Below are 21,225 nucleotides of genomic sequence, written 5' to 3' on the forward strand. Positions count from 1 at the left end.
CGCTGTCCTCAGGAGCCAAAAAATCGTACCGCGTTGTAGGTGAAACCGCGTTATAGCGAACTTACTTTGATCCGCCGGAGTGCACAGCCCCTCTTTCCTGCCCTCTTCCCCCCTCCCCCCGAGCACTGCTTTACCGGGTTATATCCGAATTCGTGTTATATCAGGTCGCGTTATATCAGGGTAGAGGTGTATATACATTATGGACAAATTCTGCTTTGAGATGCCACCATTGAACTCATTAGGAACAGTGTGCACATCAGAGGACAGAATTTAGCTCCTACCAATAAAATCTACCAAAAACAGTTTTGAATAGGGACCAGTATGATTAAAAATTGTATAATGGAGTCCTGAACCATAATTCCTGCAGACTTTTTGTATTGTCTAACTGAAGCACATTACTTTAAGTTCCAGGCCCAGTATTTTGCTGAGTGTAGCCTCAGTCCTGCAAATACACATGCATAACTTTACACATACGACTAGTTACTCTTAAGTCAATGAGACTGTTCATGTGGATAAAGTTAAGCATGTGTGTTTGCAAGATTGGAGTCTATGTGAAGAAACACAATTGGAAGTTCAGTCTCTAATCATAAGTATAGCAATGTGTATGGGGAGATAGATATGATGACAGTACACCTATAAACACTGTAGTTAATTTTAATTCCATTAATATAAAATAGGATACGTTTGTGAGCGCTCCCTGCACCCTCACTATTCCCCAAATTAACTTTTCAGAATAATATGAATTTAGCCAGAGCAAAAATGCATGCTTTGTTTTTCTCTTGCATGTAAAATCTAGCCCTGTGTATACATCACATAAAGATATTTGTACAAATTAAACACTGTGTGAAGGTATTGATTTTATTTGACCATTTTTAAAAGGTACTTTAAAGTGCATTCCAATATGATATTGCATATAATTACTGCTCCACTAAAAGTATAAAATATGTGTGAATGTTTCTACAGTAACTTTGGTTGGCCATTTTAGGAAAATACTTGTCCTAAATAACTTCAACTCCTGTAAGTTTAAATATGTTCTTCCTGGGCTCTTTATTATTATTCTTTTGTTGCCTTTCATCCTATGGGATGCAGCTGCCCTTGAACTTGGTACTGTTTTGATCATTCATGTGCAGCAGCCACATTGTCGGTAACATTTTGAAAATGAGGCTTCATGGTGTTATTTGTGAAGTAATTTCACATAAATATTTGGACTTTGGTTCCTTTAGAATGTGGAGCTGGTTGCTGTATGAAGAAAAGCATAATTATAATTCACAGACTTTTTGCCTGAAGCCTAGGGGACAGATGCATATGATTAAGTTTGAAACTGGCCTGTTATTGTAATGTAGATGTTTTCAAGGTTGGAAGAATTTAAAAAAAAGGCAAGGCAAGCATGAGTTTAAAAAAAAAAAAAAAGACAGAGGGAATAGTTTTACAAGAGGCACTCTATCTTGGACTGCTTTATTTTTGCTCAATTTTATTTTTCAGTGGAACCTCTCCATTAGCTTGTCTGAATGCAATGCTTCATACTAACACTCGTATAGGTGATGGAACATTCTTCAAAATCCCTGGGAAGTCGGGACTGTATGCTCTCAAAGTAAGTTGAATTTTTGCATATACAAGGTACATAAAGTGGATTAATAGTGCCATGTATGTCTCAATAGATATAAAGGTAAACAAATTAGATTCTGTGGGGAGTAGATGAGCTGAAAGTCTTTTCTAACTGTTTTCAGATGTCTTATAATGAAAGTAAACACTGAATGTTTTATCTCAAAGAGTATGTGTATTCTTGAATTTGGCGTATGGTAAGAAAACCATGCTGTAGAGTTGTTAACAGAAAGACCTTTGTTTTATAAGCAGTGAGTTCAAGAAGATCACTGACTTTCTCATGAAGTAATTGTGTTAATATTTAATTTTTTGAACAGTGGAAGACTTTTGCAAGTTCAGTGTAAGCAGCTTTTAAGTTACAGCTTATTTTAAATCAGGAATATAATTACAGTGATAAAATCCTGAGTGGTTTGATACTAAGTGGTGGTGATGGTTGTAGTTGTGGGTTTTCTCTTGTGTGTTGTGTTTTTCTATGTTGTGCTGGTTGAAAAAAAAATTTTTTCCCCCTGATACCCATGATCAAACTATACTGGCTTCATACTGGGGAGGAGGGTGAAGTAGGGGCAAGAAAACAATAATGTGAAATTACATGTTCTACAGACTAGATTTAATCTATTGAAGTTTGGGGGAAATTCTTTGATATTTGTGATAGAAAAATAGTTGTGCACAGTTTAGAAACAATAAAAGCAGTATGGATAATGCTGCTCCTTAGAACTAAAAATGCACTATTTTTTGGTTAACAATGAATGGATTTCAGAATAATCATTTTCTCATTTGCTAATGGAAGAATGTTTAGTTTGGTCTTGTTTTAAATCTGAAGATATCCCTGGCTCGAAACCAGGTATTTGCAATCATTCCCATGGCTTGTGAGTTCCAGGTTGCTGCAGCTATTTGAATTCAGGAAACAGGCACAGGCAAAAGAGAAACATTAAAGGATTTGTGTTTCTCTTGCAGCACTTACGACGTTCAGCTAGATGACTAGAATTTTTAAGTGCCAAACAAGTCTGTTCAAATACAAAAAGTGAAAGGAAGTGCATTTTGATTTATAACTCTTTTTATAAAAGTCTAAATTGTGACTTTTTACAGGATAACTTGAAAATCAAAAGCTGAAAGAGCTATCTCGTAAAGATCATGTTTTACTTCTTTCAATAAAGTAACTCTTATGCAGGAAGCAGATTAGTTTTTGAAATGTAGACACCCAAATGTGTTGCAACAGTTTTACCTTTGGGGAAACCTAACAGTAATATAAACATTTTTTGTGGCTGGCCTTACATTATTTTTCTTTTCTCTCTCCTCTCTCCCCTCTCCCCTCCACCCCCAATTCTGTTTTTTTAACTGCAGAAAGAAGAATCTACATGCCCAGCAGATGGAACATTGGATTTAGGATGTGAATCTGAGTTAGATGGCACTGAAATGGCTGAGACAAACAATAGTAATGGAGAAGAAAATGGAGGTAGGTATTCTTAATTTCACTTTACAGGAGCTACTATGGAAAGCATATATACCAATTAGGTTCATTATTCATGTTTTCAAAATAAACTATGGTTGTTTTTGCAACTAATTAAAACAATTTTGAGAAACAACTTCCCAATTTTGTTCTTATAAAGGGGTCAGGGCCACATGAGAAAAGTGGCCTTTTTGTTTTTAAAAGACGGGTATGTTATGGGAAGCTGTGGAGTATTTACAACGTTCTGAGTAGACCTGTTTTTCATTTAGTATTTCCCCCCTTCTCCCTCTATTATATTGCTTGCCTTCTTAGGCCCCAATCCAGAGTGTAGGTAGACTCTGTCCTACACCTGTCTGGAGCCCCATTGACTTCAGTGGGATTTTGCATGGGCACAGGGTTCCTCCAACACAGTTCTTTGTGTAGGACCAAGGTCTTAGGTTTACAAACTCTTTGGGGAGGGGATCTTACTTTGTGCTGGTATAGTGTCCAGCATAATGGAGGCAGTGTGACTTAAATCTTAAATACCGATACGCTGAACAATGGTAGTTTAAAATGCCACCCTTAGAAATAAAACTTATTACTTTTAGGAGGTAATAAATACGTATAAAGAGAGAACCTACTCCCTCAAATTTTCATCATATATAAACCCCTAAACCAACTACTGACAATTAGTGGTGAATGCTATAGCTCTTGAAGATTAACCAGTAAAGTGTTTATACTGTGCATACTTTACAGTATATTGGAAGTTTTCATGCCTATATGCCACTGAAATTGTCCTCTCTTCTGCCTTCCCTCTTGAACCCTGACCCACTAGTGGACTTGCAGCATACCCTTTTGGATCGTTCTGTGGCATAGGGGTGGATGAATACCCATTATTGGATTTATAAAATCTTTGTGGATACTATTACTCAGATAAATATAAGGAAGGATAGAATGAGGAAGGATGTTCCAGTGGTTTGGGCACCAGCTTAGGATACGGGAGTCCTGGGTTCATGTCCCTGGTCTGCCAGAGAATCCCTGTGTGATCTTGGGCAAGTCACTTAGTCTCTTTATGCCTCAAGTCCTAATCTGTAAAATGGGGATGATGATATTTATCTACCTCGCAGGGGTGTTGTGAGGATAAATATATTAAAGATTTTGAGGTGCTCAGAAACCATGATTATGGGGCCATATATATACACCTCTACCCCAATATAACGCTGTCCTTGGGAGCCAAAAAATATTACCGCATTATAGGTGAAACCGCATTATATCAAACTTGCTTTGATCCGCCGGAGTACGCAGCCCTCGCCCCCACACCCGCGGAGCACTGCTTTACCGCGTTCTATCCGAATTTGTGTTATATAGAGTCTCATTATATCAGGGTAGAGGTGTACTTAAGATAGAAGACATTTGTGAGTTGAATTATGAGATTGTGAATCTGGGTAGAGCTATAAAGGGCATGTACTGTTAGATGGCTGAACTTTTCATTTCCTTGCTTTAGAGACTTTTATATTAGATATGTAATGTGTGCAGCCTTAACTGGCATATAGTGCAGGAAGGACTTTTAAGAAGTATTTCAAGGGCAAATGAAATCCTAGGAAAGTCATAAATCCATTACTAAGTAGGTATGGAAAAATTGTCAATAATGATGCAAAGAAAGCAAAAGCATTGAATAAATATTTCTGCTTTGTACTAGGAAAGAAGCTGGGTGAAGTTTAATGTCTAGTTTGCTTCAGTCTTCACTAAAAAGGATAATGGTGAGCAATACTCAACAAAATTAATATTAACAACAAAGGGAAGAAATGCTAGCTGAAATAGGGAAAGAACAGATTAAAGAATATTTAGGTAAGTTAGATGTATTCAAGTTGGGCAGGGTCTGATGAAGTTCATCATAGGGTGCTTAGGGATCTAATTGAAGCAGTCTTGGAACTGTTAGCAATTATCTTTGAGAAGTCATGGAGGACTGGTGAAGTCTCAGAGGACTAGAGGAGGGCAAATATAATACTTACCTTTTAAAAAGGGGAATAAAGGAGACCCAGGAAATTATAGACCAGGCAGTGTAACTTCAATACCTGAAAAAATGGTGGAAGAAATGATTAAACGATCACTTTGTAAGCACATAGAGCAGGGGTCGGCAACGTTTGGCACGCGGCTTGCCAGGATAAGCACCCTGGCGGGCCGGGCCAGTTTATTTACCTGCTGATGCGGCAGGTTCGGCCGATCGCGGCCCCCACTGGCTGCGGTTTACCGTCCCGGGCCAATGGGGGCGGCGAGAAGCGGCGCGGGTGAGGGATGTGTTGGCCGCGGCTTCCCACCGTCCCCATTGGCCCGGGACGGTAAACCGCAGCCAGTGGGGGCCGCGATCGGCCGAACCTGCCGCATCAGCAGGTAAATAAACTGGCCCGGCCCGCCAGGGTGCTTATCCTGGCGAGCCGCGTGCCAAACGTTGCCGACCCCTGACATAGAGGATAAGAGGGTTATAAGGAATAGCCAGAATGGATTTGTCAAGAACAAATCATGCCAAACCAATCTGATTTCCTTCTGTGACAGGATTATTGGTCTAGTGGATGGGGCAAGCTGTAGGTATGATATCTTGATTTTAGTAAGTCTTTTGACAAAGTCCCGTATGACATTCTCATAAGCCAACTAGGGAAATGTGGTCTAGGTGAAATTACTAAAACGTAGGTGCACAACTGGTTGAAAAAACATACTCAGAATAGTCATCGATGGTTTGCTGTCAAAGTGGGAGGACATATATAGTGGAGTCCCGTGGGGCTCTGGTACTATTCAGTATTTTCATTAATAGTGGAGTGGAGAGTGTGCTTATAAAATTTGCAGATGATAGTAAGCTAAGGAGTTGCAAGCACTTAGGACAGGATTAGAATTCAAAAGGACCTTGTTAAATTAGAGAATTGGTCTGAACTCAGCAAGATGAAATTCAGTAAAGTCAAGTGCAAAGCACACACTTAGGAAGGAAAAATCAAATGCACAACTACAAAAGGGGAATAACTGGCTAGATGGTAGTACTGCTGGAAAGGATTTAGGACTTATAGTGGATCACAAATTGAATACGAATCAACAATGTGATGCAGTTGCAAAAAAAGGCTAATATTCTGTGGTGTATTAACAGGAGGGTTGTATGTAAGACACGGGAGGTAATTGTCCTGCTCTACTCAGGGGAGTAGCCTCATCTGGAATACTTTGTCCCATTTTGGTAACTAGACTTTAGGAAAGATGTGGACAAATCGGAGAGAGGCCAGAGGAGAGCAATAAAAATGATAAAAGTTTTAGAAAATCTGACTCATGAGGAAAAGTTTTTTTAAAAATTGGACATGTTTAGACTTGAGAAAAGAAGGCTGGGGATGTGGGAACCTGATAAGTCTTCAAATATTTTAAGGGCTATATAAAGAGGAGTGTGATCCACTGTTCTCTTATGTCCACTGAAGGTAGGACAAGAAGTAATGGGCTTAATCTGCACCAAGGGAGATTTAGAAAAGCTATTAGGGAAAAGCTTTTGAACTGTAAAGGAAGGTAAGCTCTGGAATAGGGCTCAAAGGGAGGTTGTGGAATCCTCATCATTGGAAATTTTTTTAACGGGTTGGAGAAAACCCTGTCAGCGATGGTCTAGCTTTACTTGGTCCTGCCTCAGCGCAGGAGGCTAGACTTGGTAATCTCATGAGGTCCCTTTCAGCCCTATATTTCTATAATTCTATGTGTTCACAGTTTATAGTGATAGTGAAATATTTTATATTCAAACATTTACTAGACAGGATGTTAAACAACACCTGTTACGGATAAACATTTTAAATCTCCAGGTCCTGATAACGTGCAACCAGGCATTTTAAAAAAAAAATTGGCCAACATGTTCTCTGAACTAATGGTGCTGATTTTTTAAACAGATCTTGGAATATGGGGGAAATTCCAGAGGACTGGAAAAAACGAATGTTTTGCCAATATTTGAAAGGGGTATAAATAGGATGAGCCTGGTAACTCTGGTCTGTTTAGTATGAGATTCCTGTGCAAAATGATGGGAAGACTAATATGGGATGCAATCAGTAAAGAATAAAAAATTGTAGCATAACTAATTTTGTCAATATAATTTTATGAAAAATAGGTCTTATCAGACTAACTTAATATCACTTTTTGATGAGAATACAAGTTTGGTTCAGTAAGTGCTGACATAAGGCATTTGACTTACTACACTCAACATTCTGCTTAAAAAATGAGCAGTGCAGAAGATGAGAGTTGCCCATATGAAACAGTTTAAGAACTGGACAACTGAGTGATCTCAGTAGGAATCATCAGGCAAAAGGAGTGCTTCTAGTGGAATCTTCTGTTCTTGGCCCAGTGCTATTCAGTATTTTTTATTAATGCTTAGGAAAATGTGTATAAAATCATTGGTGGTAAAGTTTATAGATGACCAAATTGATGGAGTGGTAAATAATGATAAGGCCAGGTGAGTAAGGCAGATTGGTACCTGGACTAATTAGGACAACCAGCTGATACGCGTATAATCTGTGTAATGTACTGAATGGGTGAGAAGACTTGAGAGTCCTAGATGCTGCCAGAATGGTTCCACCCGTCCTCCTTGACAGTCTTTTCCCAAAAGAAGGATTCAAGACAGGGTGATAATTGGAGTAATCTTACATCTTGAGAGAGTTTGTTGAGCAGGGGCGGGGGTGTGTATGAGTCTAACAATATCTTCTTTAAAAGGAGGTGTTACCCAGAGGGGGGCACTGATAGTTAACTGGTCCCAGTGTGTCTCCACTTGTCTTTAAGTCATAGCCTTCAGATTTCTCAGTACCTCAGAAAAACTCTGTTTGAAATTAAAGTATAGAAGAATCTGCTCTTCTCCTCTTCCTTTTCCCCCACTATCCCCAGTACAGTTTTGCCAGCACAGGTGCAAAGTTCTTGATCTGGATCTGAGCAATTGTTCTCAAATTATTTTTCTAAAAAATCTCAGTGATAAACATGTGATGGTTTCACTGAATGCTGTGCTAACAACTTGGATTAATTAGGTTGATGACCATCTGGAATGGTTGCATGTCAGGATTTCCCATACCATCATGGCATATGTTAAAAAAAAATTATTCATGCTCCAGTTACCTAGTTTGGAATGAGAATTCCACCAGCAGTCCTCTAGTAGGTTTTCTTTTCATTATTTGTAGGTCATCCAAGTACATGTAAAGATGAAGCCATACTTAGTGTTTAAGATCCAAAATGTTAATAGTCTAGGATAAGAAATGGTTATAATATCCTACTGTGCGTGGCAGACCACAGTAGTGTGGTCTGTAGTCAAAACAGTATCCATCTCCAGATTGTCTGAAACCCATTGGGTTCCATCTTCACTCCAGTCAGAGGAGCATCATGATCTCAAGATGGACATGGTAGTGATCCATAGAAAGATGTGACTTCCACTTCCAGTCCCAGCCCAAACATAGATTCTGAAGTGTGACCAGCTCTGAGTAGGGCCTCATCTACACTAGGAAATTAGGTCTGGACATTGCTCAGGGGTGTGAAAAATCCATACTTCTGAGTGATGCAGTTAAACCTATCTAACCCCCAGTGTAGACAACGCTTGGTCGGTCAACAGGAGATTTCTCCCATCAACCCATCTACTGCCTTTTAGGGAGGTGGAGTACCTACGCCGACAGGAGAACCCCAACTTCAGCTTTTTAAATGTAGAGTAGCCCTAGGTGACCTTACTACATCCTAACAAAAACTACAGTTCCCAGCACTACTTAAATGTAAAACTTCTTTAGTTTCAAAAGTGAAACTGATTACATTGTGACAAATTCATCTCTAGTGTAACAGTAGTGGATATAGTAGGTCAGCCATGCAGAAGTTGGAGGATCAGATTCATTCTGAGTCTTGAAATTTTGTCTTTGCAATTGTTAGTCCATTGAAATTCTGTGTGTTTTCTGGACTAAGAAACCACAAGGATAACTCTTGACTGTGGAGCTAATATTCCCCTTCCTTTGGCTATGAAGTATTCATTGAGGCTTTCCACACTCTTCCTTCCCAGGAGTGGAAATTTTGGCTCATTCAAGGCAGCCTGTGACTTATAGCAATTGGGCTCTTGGGAATGATGCTTAAGGATTCCGCTGAATATGTTTGGTGTATAGTCTGATACTAATGTGCAGTGGGCTTTTCCCCAGCAGAAGTTTAATGGGATCACAGCCTGAACATATGGGACTCTTCCTCAGCTTACAGATCGGACAGAGACCCAGTTTTTGATTTATTTTCTTCATTTTCCCACCAGCAGTTACGAAGGAAAATTATCTACCCCCTCCAGGGCAAGATTGACTACCCTTTGCTTCATTGCTGTGGGTGGGAAGGTCTCAGCTACTGAGGTGGTGCAATGTGAGAGGCTGGGAGCTAATTGGGTGAGGTCTCTTGGCTCTATTATTCTCTGCTATAGAGCAGAATTAGTGAGGCCTGAAAGGTTGGTGGTTCGTTAGTGACAGATCATACTTCTCTGATGAAAAAGTTGCCTAGCTGTGGAATGAGGATCCACAGTTTTCTGAGATTTATGGAGTTCTTAGGTTCCATTATATCTTGTGCAGCATTGGTTACTTTAACGTGAGCGTATCATTTTACAGGGCTTTTTTTCTGTTTTTTCTTTTCCAAAAAAATGTGTTTGAGCACTGTTACTGATGTTTTCATAATACTGCTATTTCCCTTATACAAAGAACTATACAATCACTTTACCTCCCAAACTATATTTTGTTTGATAAAGAATAAAGCTAACAGATTAGAGATGCGAACTGTTCAGATTTTGCAAGTTAAGCTCTGTAGATCAAAGTGTGACTCAGGTGAATTGCTTGATATATCAGTGTTGACAAGCCATGACCAATTATGTCAAAACAAGTATATATCTGTGTCACCCAAAGAAAATATATAGAATTTTGTGGGATATTTTAGTCAGATATTTTTATGTTTTTTCTGAGGATGTTTTCTATATAGTTTAATATTAAAGAGTATGGGCATAGATTTTATTCTTGAGGTAGACTACAGTTTTTAGCATATGGTAGTAATATTAATTTTTTTTGTAATATGGCTATTAGTAGACAAACTTTCTCAACTGCTGTGGTTAAATGTATCTTTCTCACTATGAAGAAAAGTTGCTTCTAAAAGGAGAAGAGAAAATGGAAGGGAAAAGGTTATATAAACCTTGTCTTAAGTATTTTGGGCTATTCTTTTTTTTTTTTTTTTTTTAACCCTTTTTCATTTTAGGCTCTCTGAACACTCACAAAGGAATTCTTACCTTCTATTTCCTTTCTACCTAAAACCCTGCTCATCTGTCAATTCAAAGACCTAACAGTTTATTGTCTCACAGCCACTTTCTTCTCACTTCCTCTACTGGGTCCTGTACCCTTGGAGGAGATGACATATAGAATAGAACACAGTAATGCTAATTATATCACTGAATGAAGTGCCTCCCTTGCCTTAATTCTGTTTGCTTCCTTTCTCTTCCCCTACTTCCTCTTGGCACTAGCGGTGAATAATTGCTGACTACCCAGATGTTTCTCCCACTCTGCTCCATGCTACTCAGAACTTTTTGCATAGGCAGTCAGTTGTGTTGCTGCTGCTGTTTTATAATCCAGAGAGAACAAAGGATCCCACATTTCTGATATAGTGTACGTGTGCATGTGGCAGTTCCATCTACTTATCATTGATGTATATGGACATGTGCCCAGTTACTTCTAGCCCTTCCTGCTTACAACTCTGTTTTCTATTACACTATTCTTCATTCTGTTTTGCATATTGGAGCTGACTGTTTTGTTGCTGAGTGTTGCTTTTCTGAATATTGCCATTCCCCTTGGAGTATTGCTATTACTTCTACTCTTCGACTTTTCCCTTTAGTTTTCCTTCTGTATCACTTTTCATTCGCAGGAAGTAAGATAATAAGACTTCTCCCCTCCATTCTTTATGGTTACAAACATTGTGGCTTTGTCCTGAGATTTTTGCATCAAGAGTTTGACATTTGCTCTATGACTTCTTGTCATTTGGATGGTGATACAGCATCACAACTTTGTGAACTTGTATCATCACCGAAGTAAATGAAGGACACTTGGGTTTATATCCTGGAAATTGCATCAAAATTGGACTTTTCTATTTATATAAGGAGTGGGTGGGGTTCCCTGTCACCATGGAGGAATAAAATATATGCTTAGTGACAGGACATGTTGCTTTCTTATGAAGGACACTTTGTGGCTTTCCTGTCATATTTTTTCTAAAATTCGTTTTTATAATAGATTCCACTCTTCTGCCCTTTCTTACATTGTAGGGCTTTATGTACATAGAACAACTCTTGCCTTTCCTTCAATTCTTTGACCCCTTTGCTTTGCCAACAAAACAAACTGGCTATCTAATAGAAATATAACAATCCATGAAAATTTCTTATTAAAAACAAAAAGGGATGTGGAAACAGAAGTTGAGCAATTTAAAATATTGAGTTTCTGTTTTTGGATTGTGTGTTTTATATCTTAGGTGCACAAATATTGCAGAGATGGGGTTAAATAAATATTTAGACTAGCGTGTTTGTTTGCTGCTGACACCTTCTTGCTACTTTAAGTTGTCACTTTGATAGTGAGCTTTGCTGATCATGTGAAAAAGACTCTTATCCAAACCATGTGATGCAGTTGAGTTCAAGGCATTTTTTGCCCATCAGCTCCCCGAGGTATTGTGAGGCATAATTTCAGCATAAGCAAAAAAGAAAAAAGAGACAAATTTCACTTATAAAGCTTCTGGCAAAACTCGCTTCCCAATCCACTATGAGAACTGTATTGACATAATGACATAAGTATGAAAAAGTAGTTCTTTCTCTACCATTTGTGAGATGAGTATTGACTGTTTTTTTTCTCTAAAGATGAAAACAAATGTTCAGTGTGTTACCAGTTATACCTCATACTGGCAATGAATTATTGGCAATTAAGTTGTCAGAATTCCATACTTTATCTTATAAATACAAAAAAAAGTTTCAGTAATATTAATGGTGGAAGGCATTACCGAAGACGAAGAAATTGAGTGGCACTGAATTCTCTGCTCACTCCACTGAGCAATAAAAATAAAAAAACACACAGCAAATCAAGATAAAAGTATAAGGACAAATTCACAGCTGACATATGCCATTGCAACTCTTTTGAGGATCCCAAACCTGCTTTTATAGATGTGGTACACCCCATTGCACATTTTGGAAAACCATCTACTAGGTTGTTTACACGTGCATAGTATTATAGTAGATATTCCAAGATATGTGGCAATCTTCACTGTGTATCTGAGGGCAGGATTGAAACCAGTTACTACGTGAGCATGGGGAAATTTACCCCAAATTCAAACTGGTTCTAACACTGTTTTAGCTACACTGGTGTTTGAAATTGGTGGGAGTAGCAGTATAGACAAAGCATCAGAGTCTTCAATCATTTTTACAGCCATTTTACTTATATCTGCTAAAAAGTAAGTCTAATAGAATGTTTTGGCTGTTTTTGCAGCCTTAATATTGTTTAAACATAGTTGGATTTAAAAAATAAATTAATTTACTTTGCTTTTTTTTAATCTTAGAGACCCTCAGACAAACACATATTCAGGCAGCTGTTTAAAAGCAAGTATTGTAATATTCACTCATTAAAACATGTATTTTTAAGAGACCTGAAAATTAGCAACATACATTTGCGTGGGAGACCAGAACTCCTCTTTGTGAGCTATTCCAGTCCATCATTCAAATGAGCATGTGTGTGTTCTTGGTTTACCAGGCAATAGTTACATGATAGTCGGGGATGGCTTCTTAGAAGCCAGTACAATTGGTTATGCAGTTACATAGTTAAAATATTTTTAGAACACAGGGCCATCAGTGTCTCTCTTCTAAATATATATTCAGACATGTAATCTTGTTAAACTTCCTGGGGAAAATAAGTTACTGTCTACTTCTGTTTAGAAAACATTGTGATATACGTAAAATATTTCAATTGCCACGTCAAGGCTTGATCACATGGAAAATACCCATGAGCTCCTGAGCTATACAGAAGGGTACAGAATTTGGTTCTACAACAGACTGGCTTATTCAAGAGAAGTTTAGTTTTCTAAATTGGAGAGGAGCCCCAGTGTGGTGGGGTGACATGGAAAAGAGCTCAGTGCATGTAATTGAGCTTTCTACACTCCACAACTTCTGTCCTGGCCCAGCCCCTGTTGCCACTTAGAGCTTGGATGTCTACAAGGGGAAATTTAGCAATATAATTAGACTGCTGTAGTCATACTGGTATAACTTGCAGTGTGAACGTTCTTATTCTGGAACTCAGCTCTCATCTCTGTTCAAGTCTAGGGGTTGAACTTGATTAGAAACAAACATTTGTGAAGCGATGCATTAGAAGTTAGCGTGTGGCTGAAAATTCACGTCTCTACAGATCCTGGGACTCCATGACTTTCATGGGTCATCAGCCGTGGAGATTGCTTTTTGGTGACAGGGTCCCTTATTCCATTTGCAGGAGCCTCTTAAGACCTCAAGTGCCTAAGCAATGGTATTCTTAAAATGTTTTTTTTTTTCATAGTTTGTCCAAAGCAGATACCTGAAGAAGCGTCTTCCAATCGAGACTCAAGCCTTACTAACACACCAGTGCAAAGCAAGCTAGTGTCTTCCTTCCAGCAGCACACCAAAAAGGCACTTAAACAGGTAAGCTGGTATTTATTGGTAGTCAGGTGGCTTTCTTTTTAACGTGTTGCCTGACTATTTAAACAAGCAATCAGTGAGAAACACCACAGAAAAATGTTAAGACATTTCGAATAAAAGTACCAGCAACTTATTTAGCTGGACATTTTATTTTCTTGATCTGTAAACATCTGTAATAAGAAGAACTGTTGTGGGGGAAAATTTTGAAGCTTTTGTGTTCTGTGCACTAGTGCTGTAATCATGCTTATTATTGTATACTTGAGAGTTTTTTTAAATGGCTTCTATGCAAGCGAAAAAGTTTTGTATGCTTTATTGTTACTTCCTAGGTTTTGTTGACAAACTTTAAAAAAAAAAAAAAATTTGCAAAACAGATTTTGTGAGAGATTGTAGCACTGAGAGGTGAATGTACTTGCTGTTCAGTTTCTCTATAGAGTGTGTCCCCACATACTGTATTTAATGCAAAAATAGGGTTACCATTCGTCCGGATTCCCCCGGACATGTCCGGCTTTTTTGAGTTAAAAATAGCGTCCGGGGGGAATTTGTCAATGTCCGGACTTCCCCTCCTCCCCCCCCCCGTACAGAGCGTGCGCGCAGCTTACAGAGCAGCCGGGGCTCCGACAGCCAGAGCCAGAGCCCTTCCTTCACTTCCCCCTCCTCTCTCCTGAAACTTGACACCACTCCCCTCCTCTCTCTCCTTCCCCCTCCCTCCCTGCATTCACAGATCGCCGGCCGTTCGCCTCGGCCTCAGGCCGTCTGGAGCTCCGACCCTGCTCCCCTCCCCCGTTGTCGAGCGCGCTGCTCTGCAGCACAGTAAGGGGGCCAGGGGTCAGAGAAGCGGCAGGGAGGTTCGGGGGAGGGGGGGTAGTCAAGAGACAGGGAGCAGGGGGAGGGTTGGATGGGTAAGGAGTTCGGGGGGGGGCTGTCTGGGGGTTGGGGGTGTAAGGTTTTGGGCAGTCAGGGTACAGGTGGGGGGGTCTCAGGAGGGGGCAGTTAGGGGACAAGGAACAGGGAGGCTTAGGTAGGGGGTGGGGTTCTGGAGGGCAGTTAGGAGCAGGGGTCCCAGGAGGGGGCAGTCAGGGGACAGGGAGCAGAGGGGTTTAGATGGGTCAGGAGTTCTGGGGGGGGGGCTGTCAGGGGGTGGGGAGTGGTTGGATGGGGCGTGGGAGTCCCGGGGGTCTGTCTGGGGGTGGGGGTGTGGATAAGGGTTGGGGCAGTCAGGGGACAGGTAGGGGGTAGGGTCCTAGGGGGCCAGTTAGGATGTGGGGAAGGTCTCAGGAGGGGGCAGTCAGGGGACAAGAGGCAGGGAGGCTTAGGGAGGGGGTGGAGTCCTGGGGGGCAGTCAGGGGACAAGGAGTGGGGGAGAGGGTTGGGAGATCTGAGGGGGCAGGAAGTGGGAGGGAGTGGAAGGGGCAGGGGCGGGGCTAGGATAGGACAGGGGCGGGGCTAGGGCGGGGCTCCTCCCGTCCTCTTTTTTGATTGTTGAAATATGGTAACCCTAGCAAAAATACAGTACCTGAGAATGTCTTTGTTTTGAATAAGCTGAGTTTGGATGGGTTTGGGTTGCACAATAAATAATAAAGCTTAGAACAAGTGACTGAATATTCATGGTTTGATGTAAACTGAACACTATAATGGTGTGAAAAATTGGCTCAAAACGGTGCTAATCAGTTTCATGTCAGAGCAGATTGAATGAAAAACCATAGAAATGCTTGTTTAAAAAACATCACTCTAATCCTGCTATCTATTTGCCAAACGCAGAAATGGTTTCCATTTCTTAAAGATTTTATTTTATGAAATAAAATAAAACTTTTGTTAAATATTGGTGTAATGAGGTTGGGTTGGTTAATTTTCCCCTTATTTCGTGTCTAGGTTACATTTAGCAAATAAAAATGGTAGTTGAAGCCAACTATCTCAAACACTAGGCCATTCCAGAGTTATTAACTTAGGCCACAGCTCAGCAAAGCACCTAAGCATGTGCTTATGTCCATCCCTGTTCAGCAGAACAATTTAGCACTAAAGGTTAAGTCCCATTAAAGTCAATAGGATTTAAGCACGTGCTTGAAGTTAACTTGAAGCACATGCCTACATGAGTTGCAGAATGGGGTGGTTTGCTAAATTGGAGCCTTCAGGCTTCTGGGTCAGCAGAAGTAGAGCGGCGGATGCAGCAGACTTTACTAATTGTGTGGAGTATGGGTGAGTTGTGAGTGAGGCAAACGGTGTCTGAAACTTCATTTAATTTAGATTTTTTGTAATATGTAAGTGTACTGAAATTTGAGTAAGCCACTACTCTTTTACATGAACTCCTAATCTTTAGAGCAGAAAAGAATCACCATTTATCTAAACACTTAGGGTCAGATTTGTCACTTACTTTCTTTTGGGGGAGTGAAGGGGATGGAAAATGCTGAAAACAAAAATAAAACAAATGAACAGAGACCAAAAGCAATTACAGAAGCTTAATTAATATAAAAATTCATATCCGAGATGGAAGTCCTTGCAAAACTGCCCATAAGGCAGTAGGTTTGCAAGAGCACCAGAATGCTAAGTAGTCAATAGAAAGAATGGAAAGCAGCTTTAATTAAGATTATAGTAATTAGATCTTATGCTTCAAATTGCGAGTTTATTATTACAGCTGTCTGTGAAGAATGTTTTATCCCATGTACAACATTATATAATTGGTTAGGTGTATTGAGGCGATGAGATTTTTTGCACTTTTTTTACTTGCCTATGAAGCATTGAGTATTGGCCAGGCAAGATGTGTATTTGATTTAATCCAGTATTGTAAATCCTATAAAATAGGTGAATGAACTTTCAATAGCAATTTTATTCAGAAAATTGCTGTTGAAAGTTTATTCACCTACCATATATCCTCTCTTCAGGGTTTCTGTTGCTGTTATGGACACATAATGTGTCGTCTTTGCACAAAGAAGAGCCTGCAGTATGTTTGAATACACAGAAACATTGGGCAATTGTATGTGACACTCCACCAACTGATATTAACTTACTGGTTCTCGTCTGCAATAACAAGAAGCTAAACCTTCATTGTGCTCTTAGTAAGAGCTACTAATGCTGTACAATGTCACAGTGAGCATTTGCCTGGTTGTACATTTATTTTTTCTTTAATAAAACAAATCCCTCACAAAATGACAGTCCACAAAGCATTCTTTCAACCATTTTCCCCCTTCATCATATTAAATAAGGGCAAGATTTTTTTAATTAATAATGATCTTTTGTTTAATTTTTGCCCACTAAATGTAAGTGAAAGTCCAGCTGATAATGTGAAATATTACTTGAAGACCTGAGCTCAAGTGGAGCGGTCTGCTCTGTTAATATAGTTATTAAACCAAACAAATCATATGGTGTTGGCTTTAAAGTATTATGTTGGAGTTTGGGTTGTTTTTGATAAAGATTTCTAAAAATCCTTTGTTTTAGACCACTAAAAGTAGGTTTAGCTTCCCCTGCAACATTCTGCATCTTAGGACATGCTTCCCCTTGTGTACTGGAATTTGTTCCAGTATCACCATGCTTCTGTGGCTATGCCTGTAGTGTGAGGAGGAGGGCACCTCTTGAGCCCTGGGTCCTGCCCATGACTAACTCAGAATGGCGGTGGGGGATGGGAACTGTTGCTTAGTCCTTACTGCGCTCTGCTTTTCAGGGATGGGGAGGTTGCAGTGCTAGTCCACTCTAAAAGTCTGTGTCATAGCTCGCATCTCGTGTTCTCATCTTGCAAGGCCTGTGTTAATGTCCCAATCCCTGGAGCTTTTTAGCATTGCCACCCTCTCTTTCGTTACACTTTTGGGGTAAGTGTTTTGAGTATTTCAGTCTTGGGTGTGTTTCCAGTATGTGGCACATTTGTCTCCCCTTTTGTGGAGGGTGGGGGATTTTCACCACCTGACTTTGCTCTTGATTATAACTGAGTGGAGGGTTTAACAACTTGATCCTAGTTTATGATGGCTTGCTCGAAAATAATTCCTGAGGTAGAGCTCCCATTTATGTGTGGCTTCTGCTGGCAGGTTCTCCTTTGCTAGATTCTTATTTCTTTCTTGCTTTTGGAGGCAGGTGCATGCTACACAGCTCTTCTTACCAATACTATTGGGCAGGGGATGAGGCATGCATTCCCATGTTGTTTTGCCCTTTATGATCTTGTCTACACTAGGGGATTTTGGCCTACTAACCAGTGTGAGCATCTCCTACCATGCAAGTAACAATCCACACACACAGTTGCTACCAATGGACCACAGGTGATCACAGCAGTATGTAAGTTGCACTTGCTGTGAGCAAGGTTAACTCAAGTACAGACTTCAAGTTCTGGCATAGCAGCTGCGATGGGCAATTACTCCATCCTCCACTTCGCCTTCTGTTCTATTGATCTGGGTCAAGTTTTCTGCAAGTCCCTCACCTGTACTGAATGAGCTACTGTACCCACTTTAGATCTCATGGCACACACGTTCTCACCAGCATCCACTTATTTGTGATTGCTACATTTACCAAGCTGCTCTTGGGGCTTTTCTCAGAAGAAGCCATCATATGAGCATATCTACCGACTGGTCTGATGCAGATGACACAGGACGCTTGTGAACCACTAGGATGGTGAAGTGATAGTGTCTGCTGAACTCTGTTGTGACCAGGTGTAAAAGCATTTTGCCCAGGAGCTTATCACTTGCTCTGGGACAGTGCCAGGAGAAGATAAAGAGTCTGAAGCTGCAGTGCAACAATGCCTGGGGTGCTAGTAGACCTTCCAGGCAGGGAAGAAAATCTGCCTCATTTTTGGCCTTTGGAATTAATGGAGCGGAGTTCCTTTTTGACAGCAGTGTGCTGTGGGTAGAAGAGGAGGAGGACACCATCATCCAGGCCTAGAATCAGAGTGAGGGCCAGGACATGTCTGCGACTGTGCTGGGGCCTCAAGCCCTCTTGATTGAGACAAGTTCCAGAGACAGCAGCCAAGTGGGTTTTGGGAGGATGTGATGCTCAGGAAATAAGGGGACCTCCACACAAGGTATGTTGCTGCTGCTGTTTTTACTGCTTTGGGCTTTATCTGCATGCTTGATGGCTGGGTTCATCTGAGTGTTGCTATAACTGTTGTGAAATGGGTAGATGCAATCTCTCGTGAGGCAGGAAGGAACCCCTCCACTTGCTTTGTTGTGTTCCGCCAGTGAATACTGCCAGATTCAGGAGCCCTCTCCATATGCCCCACGCACAACACCCCTTTTGTCAGCTACACTTGCTGTTCGAAGTAAGGATACAAGTACTTGGCAAATTCTGCATAGGTGTTTCTGAGCCATGCCACAAGACCAGTCTCAACAGGGTGACCAAGCAGGGAAAACTAAAAAATAAAGTTACAAAACCACAGAGACATTGAAAATGGCAAAACGGAATGCTTTCAGAAAGCTACATGATGGGGATTATGGCTTGGTCCACATGCTGCTTTTGGGTAAGAGGACATAAAGCACTTAGCTGTTTCCAGCCACTTTTGATGTCTTTCTATCATGTACATGGGACACAAGCCGAAGCTATTATCAGGTAGCAACCTGCTTTAAAGCAGCTATAGGCCAGAGCAGTGAAAGCATCGCTCTGTCAGTCAGCACAAGATAGCGGCCTATCAGATAATGGTGTAATTTAGCCCAAAGTTTCCCAAATCTTCTAAAAAAATATTCTGGTAAAGACAGTGCTGTAGGCATTCATCATTAATTCAGTTTCCAAACTCCCTGGCCCTCATATAAACTCGCTTCACTTTCTTCAGCTCCATTGCACATCCTATGTTACCAATTGAGAAAATAAGTAACAGCAAATATATTAGCCTCTCTTCCCCTTGCCCCCCTCATGCTCACCTTAATAGCAATTTCTTTACTTTGCTACAATCTAGTGCAGAGGGTCTTTCCAGGCATCTTGCAGTCTGCAGTAAGTAACCCAGTATTAGTCTCACTGTACTGCAACGTACATTCTTTACCTCCTACCAGGAACACACTCAGACCCCTTGCAGCTAATCCAAAATTTCATCGGGGAACAAAAATAAATAAATGTTAGGGAGACGATCATTACCTCTAATCCTAGCACAGGATGTCTTCCTTGAAGGCTTTGGAATTCCAAAGTGAACTGAAAATTTTTTGCTTGTATTGCATTCTTGGTATTGTAAGGGGTCTAGTGTGTTAATATGCATATTAACCATTTCCTTATATTTCATTTTAGAAACCACCATTGCATCAAGGCCACAGTTGGGAAATGCTAGCTCAACATAAGCGGAGAGTGATCAGACATCTGGCAACACAAGAGGCAGATTGCTTGACAAATCTTCGTGTCAACAGGTGAAAAATGAGAAAGATGAATTGTTTCTTTACCTTCAGGGAAACATGGGAAGGGACAGTGATAGAACGTACTAAATGCAGCCAAGAAACAGAAGTGTGAGGAGGACAAACTAAGTTGCTTTTTTGAATGCCAAGACAAATAGGGAAGAGAACTGAGAAGTCATGACTTAAAAATATCATGACAGGAAAATGAGGCTGGAAGCGCAAGTGTTCCAGAGGTTGTTCTTCAGGAAATACATGTAGAACCCGAAAGCAAAGTGCACGGTGTGTCCTTCCACAGGTCCCTGTGCATGGACACCAGCTCCTCAACACAGTGCTATGGTATGGGACAGTAGCAGTATTTATAGAACTTGCCTCCTGGTCATTTCCATGGTACTCAACCCTTGCCTATTGTCAGGAAAAAGAGAACAGGAGTAGGTTCATTCTCTGTTCATGTTGTGTCCAACAACTAACTGTGTGTGGGGTTGTGGCTAATTGTATTGGGTGCTTATTGCAGCTGGCCTGCATGTTTTGTGTTTTAATAAACATGGTTTTCAGGATTTCTTTCTCCAAAATTTCATTAAGCAAAACTTTTTAAGCTTGGAACATTACTGTATTAAATCCTTCTGGGCACCCCTCTCCTTTACCATCTCCCACACCCAAAATCATAAAAATGTATCCTTGTACAGTAACTCCTCACTTAAAGTCGTCCCGGATAATGTTGTTTCGTTGTTACGTTGCTGATCAATTAGGGAACGTGCTCATTTAAAGTTGTGTAATGCTCCCTTCTAACGTTGTTTGGCAGCCACCTGCTTTGTCTACTGCTTGCGGGAAGAGCAGCCCTTTGCAGCTAGCTTGGGGGGGCTTGGAACCAGGGTGGACCGGCAGCCCCCTATCAACGCCCCCTATCAGCTCCCTGCTCCCCTAACTTGCATCTGACTTGCATCTGAAGAAGTGAGGTTCTTACCCACGAAAGCTTATGCTCCCAGTACTTCTGTTAGTCTCAAAGGTGCCACAGGACCCTCTGTTGCTGCTCCCCTAAGTTCCCTGTGCAGCAGCTGCCTGCAGTTCAGCTGTGTCCCTCCCCCCACTGCCATGTGCTGCTCCTGCCCTCTGCCTTGGAGCTGCTCCCCAAGACTCCTGCTTGCTGTGCTGAGGGGGAGGGAAGGTAGAGGGGGGCTAATGTGAGGGTGTCCCCCTGTCCCCTGCTCCTGCACCCCACTTAGCCCATCTTCCATAGAGCAGGGCTC

At 40.9% G+C, this 21,225-nt stretch overlaps 1 protein-coding gene across 3 annotated transcripts in view; it reads left to right on the top strand.

The window, feature by feature from the left end:
- ASXL3 (ASXL transcriptional regulator 3) overlaps positions 1 to 21,225 on the top strand; it is a 151,616-nt gene that overhangs the window by 53,774 nt on the left and 76,617 nt on the right. For 2 of the 3 annotated variants that reach the window (XM_065585458.1, XM_042857081.2), the window contains 3 exons: positions 1,483 to 1,591; positions 2,944 to 3,055; positions 13,579 to 13,700. In XM_065585458.1, the coding sequence (XP_065441530.1) occupies positions 1,483 to 1,591; positions 2,944 to 3,055; positions 13,579 to 13,700 (343 nt within the window). Of the gene's footprint in view, positions 1 to 1,482; positions 1,592 to 2,943; positions 3,056 to 12,595; positions 12,636 to 13,578; positions 13,701 to 21,225 lie in introns of those variants that run through there. The other variant, XM_065585456.1, reaches the window with a different exon arrangement.

Source organism: Chrysemys picta, chromosome 2 (assembly GCF_011386835.1).
Source record: "Chrysemys picta bellii isolate R12L10 chromosome 2, ASM1138683v2, whole genome shotgun sequence".
Classification (NCBI taxonomy): Eukaryota; Metazoa; Chordata; order Testudines; family Emydidae; genus Chrysemys; species Chrysemys picta.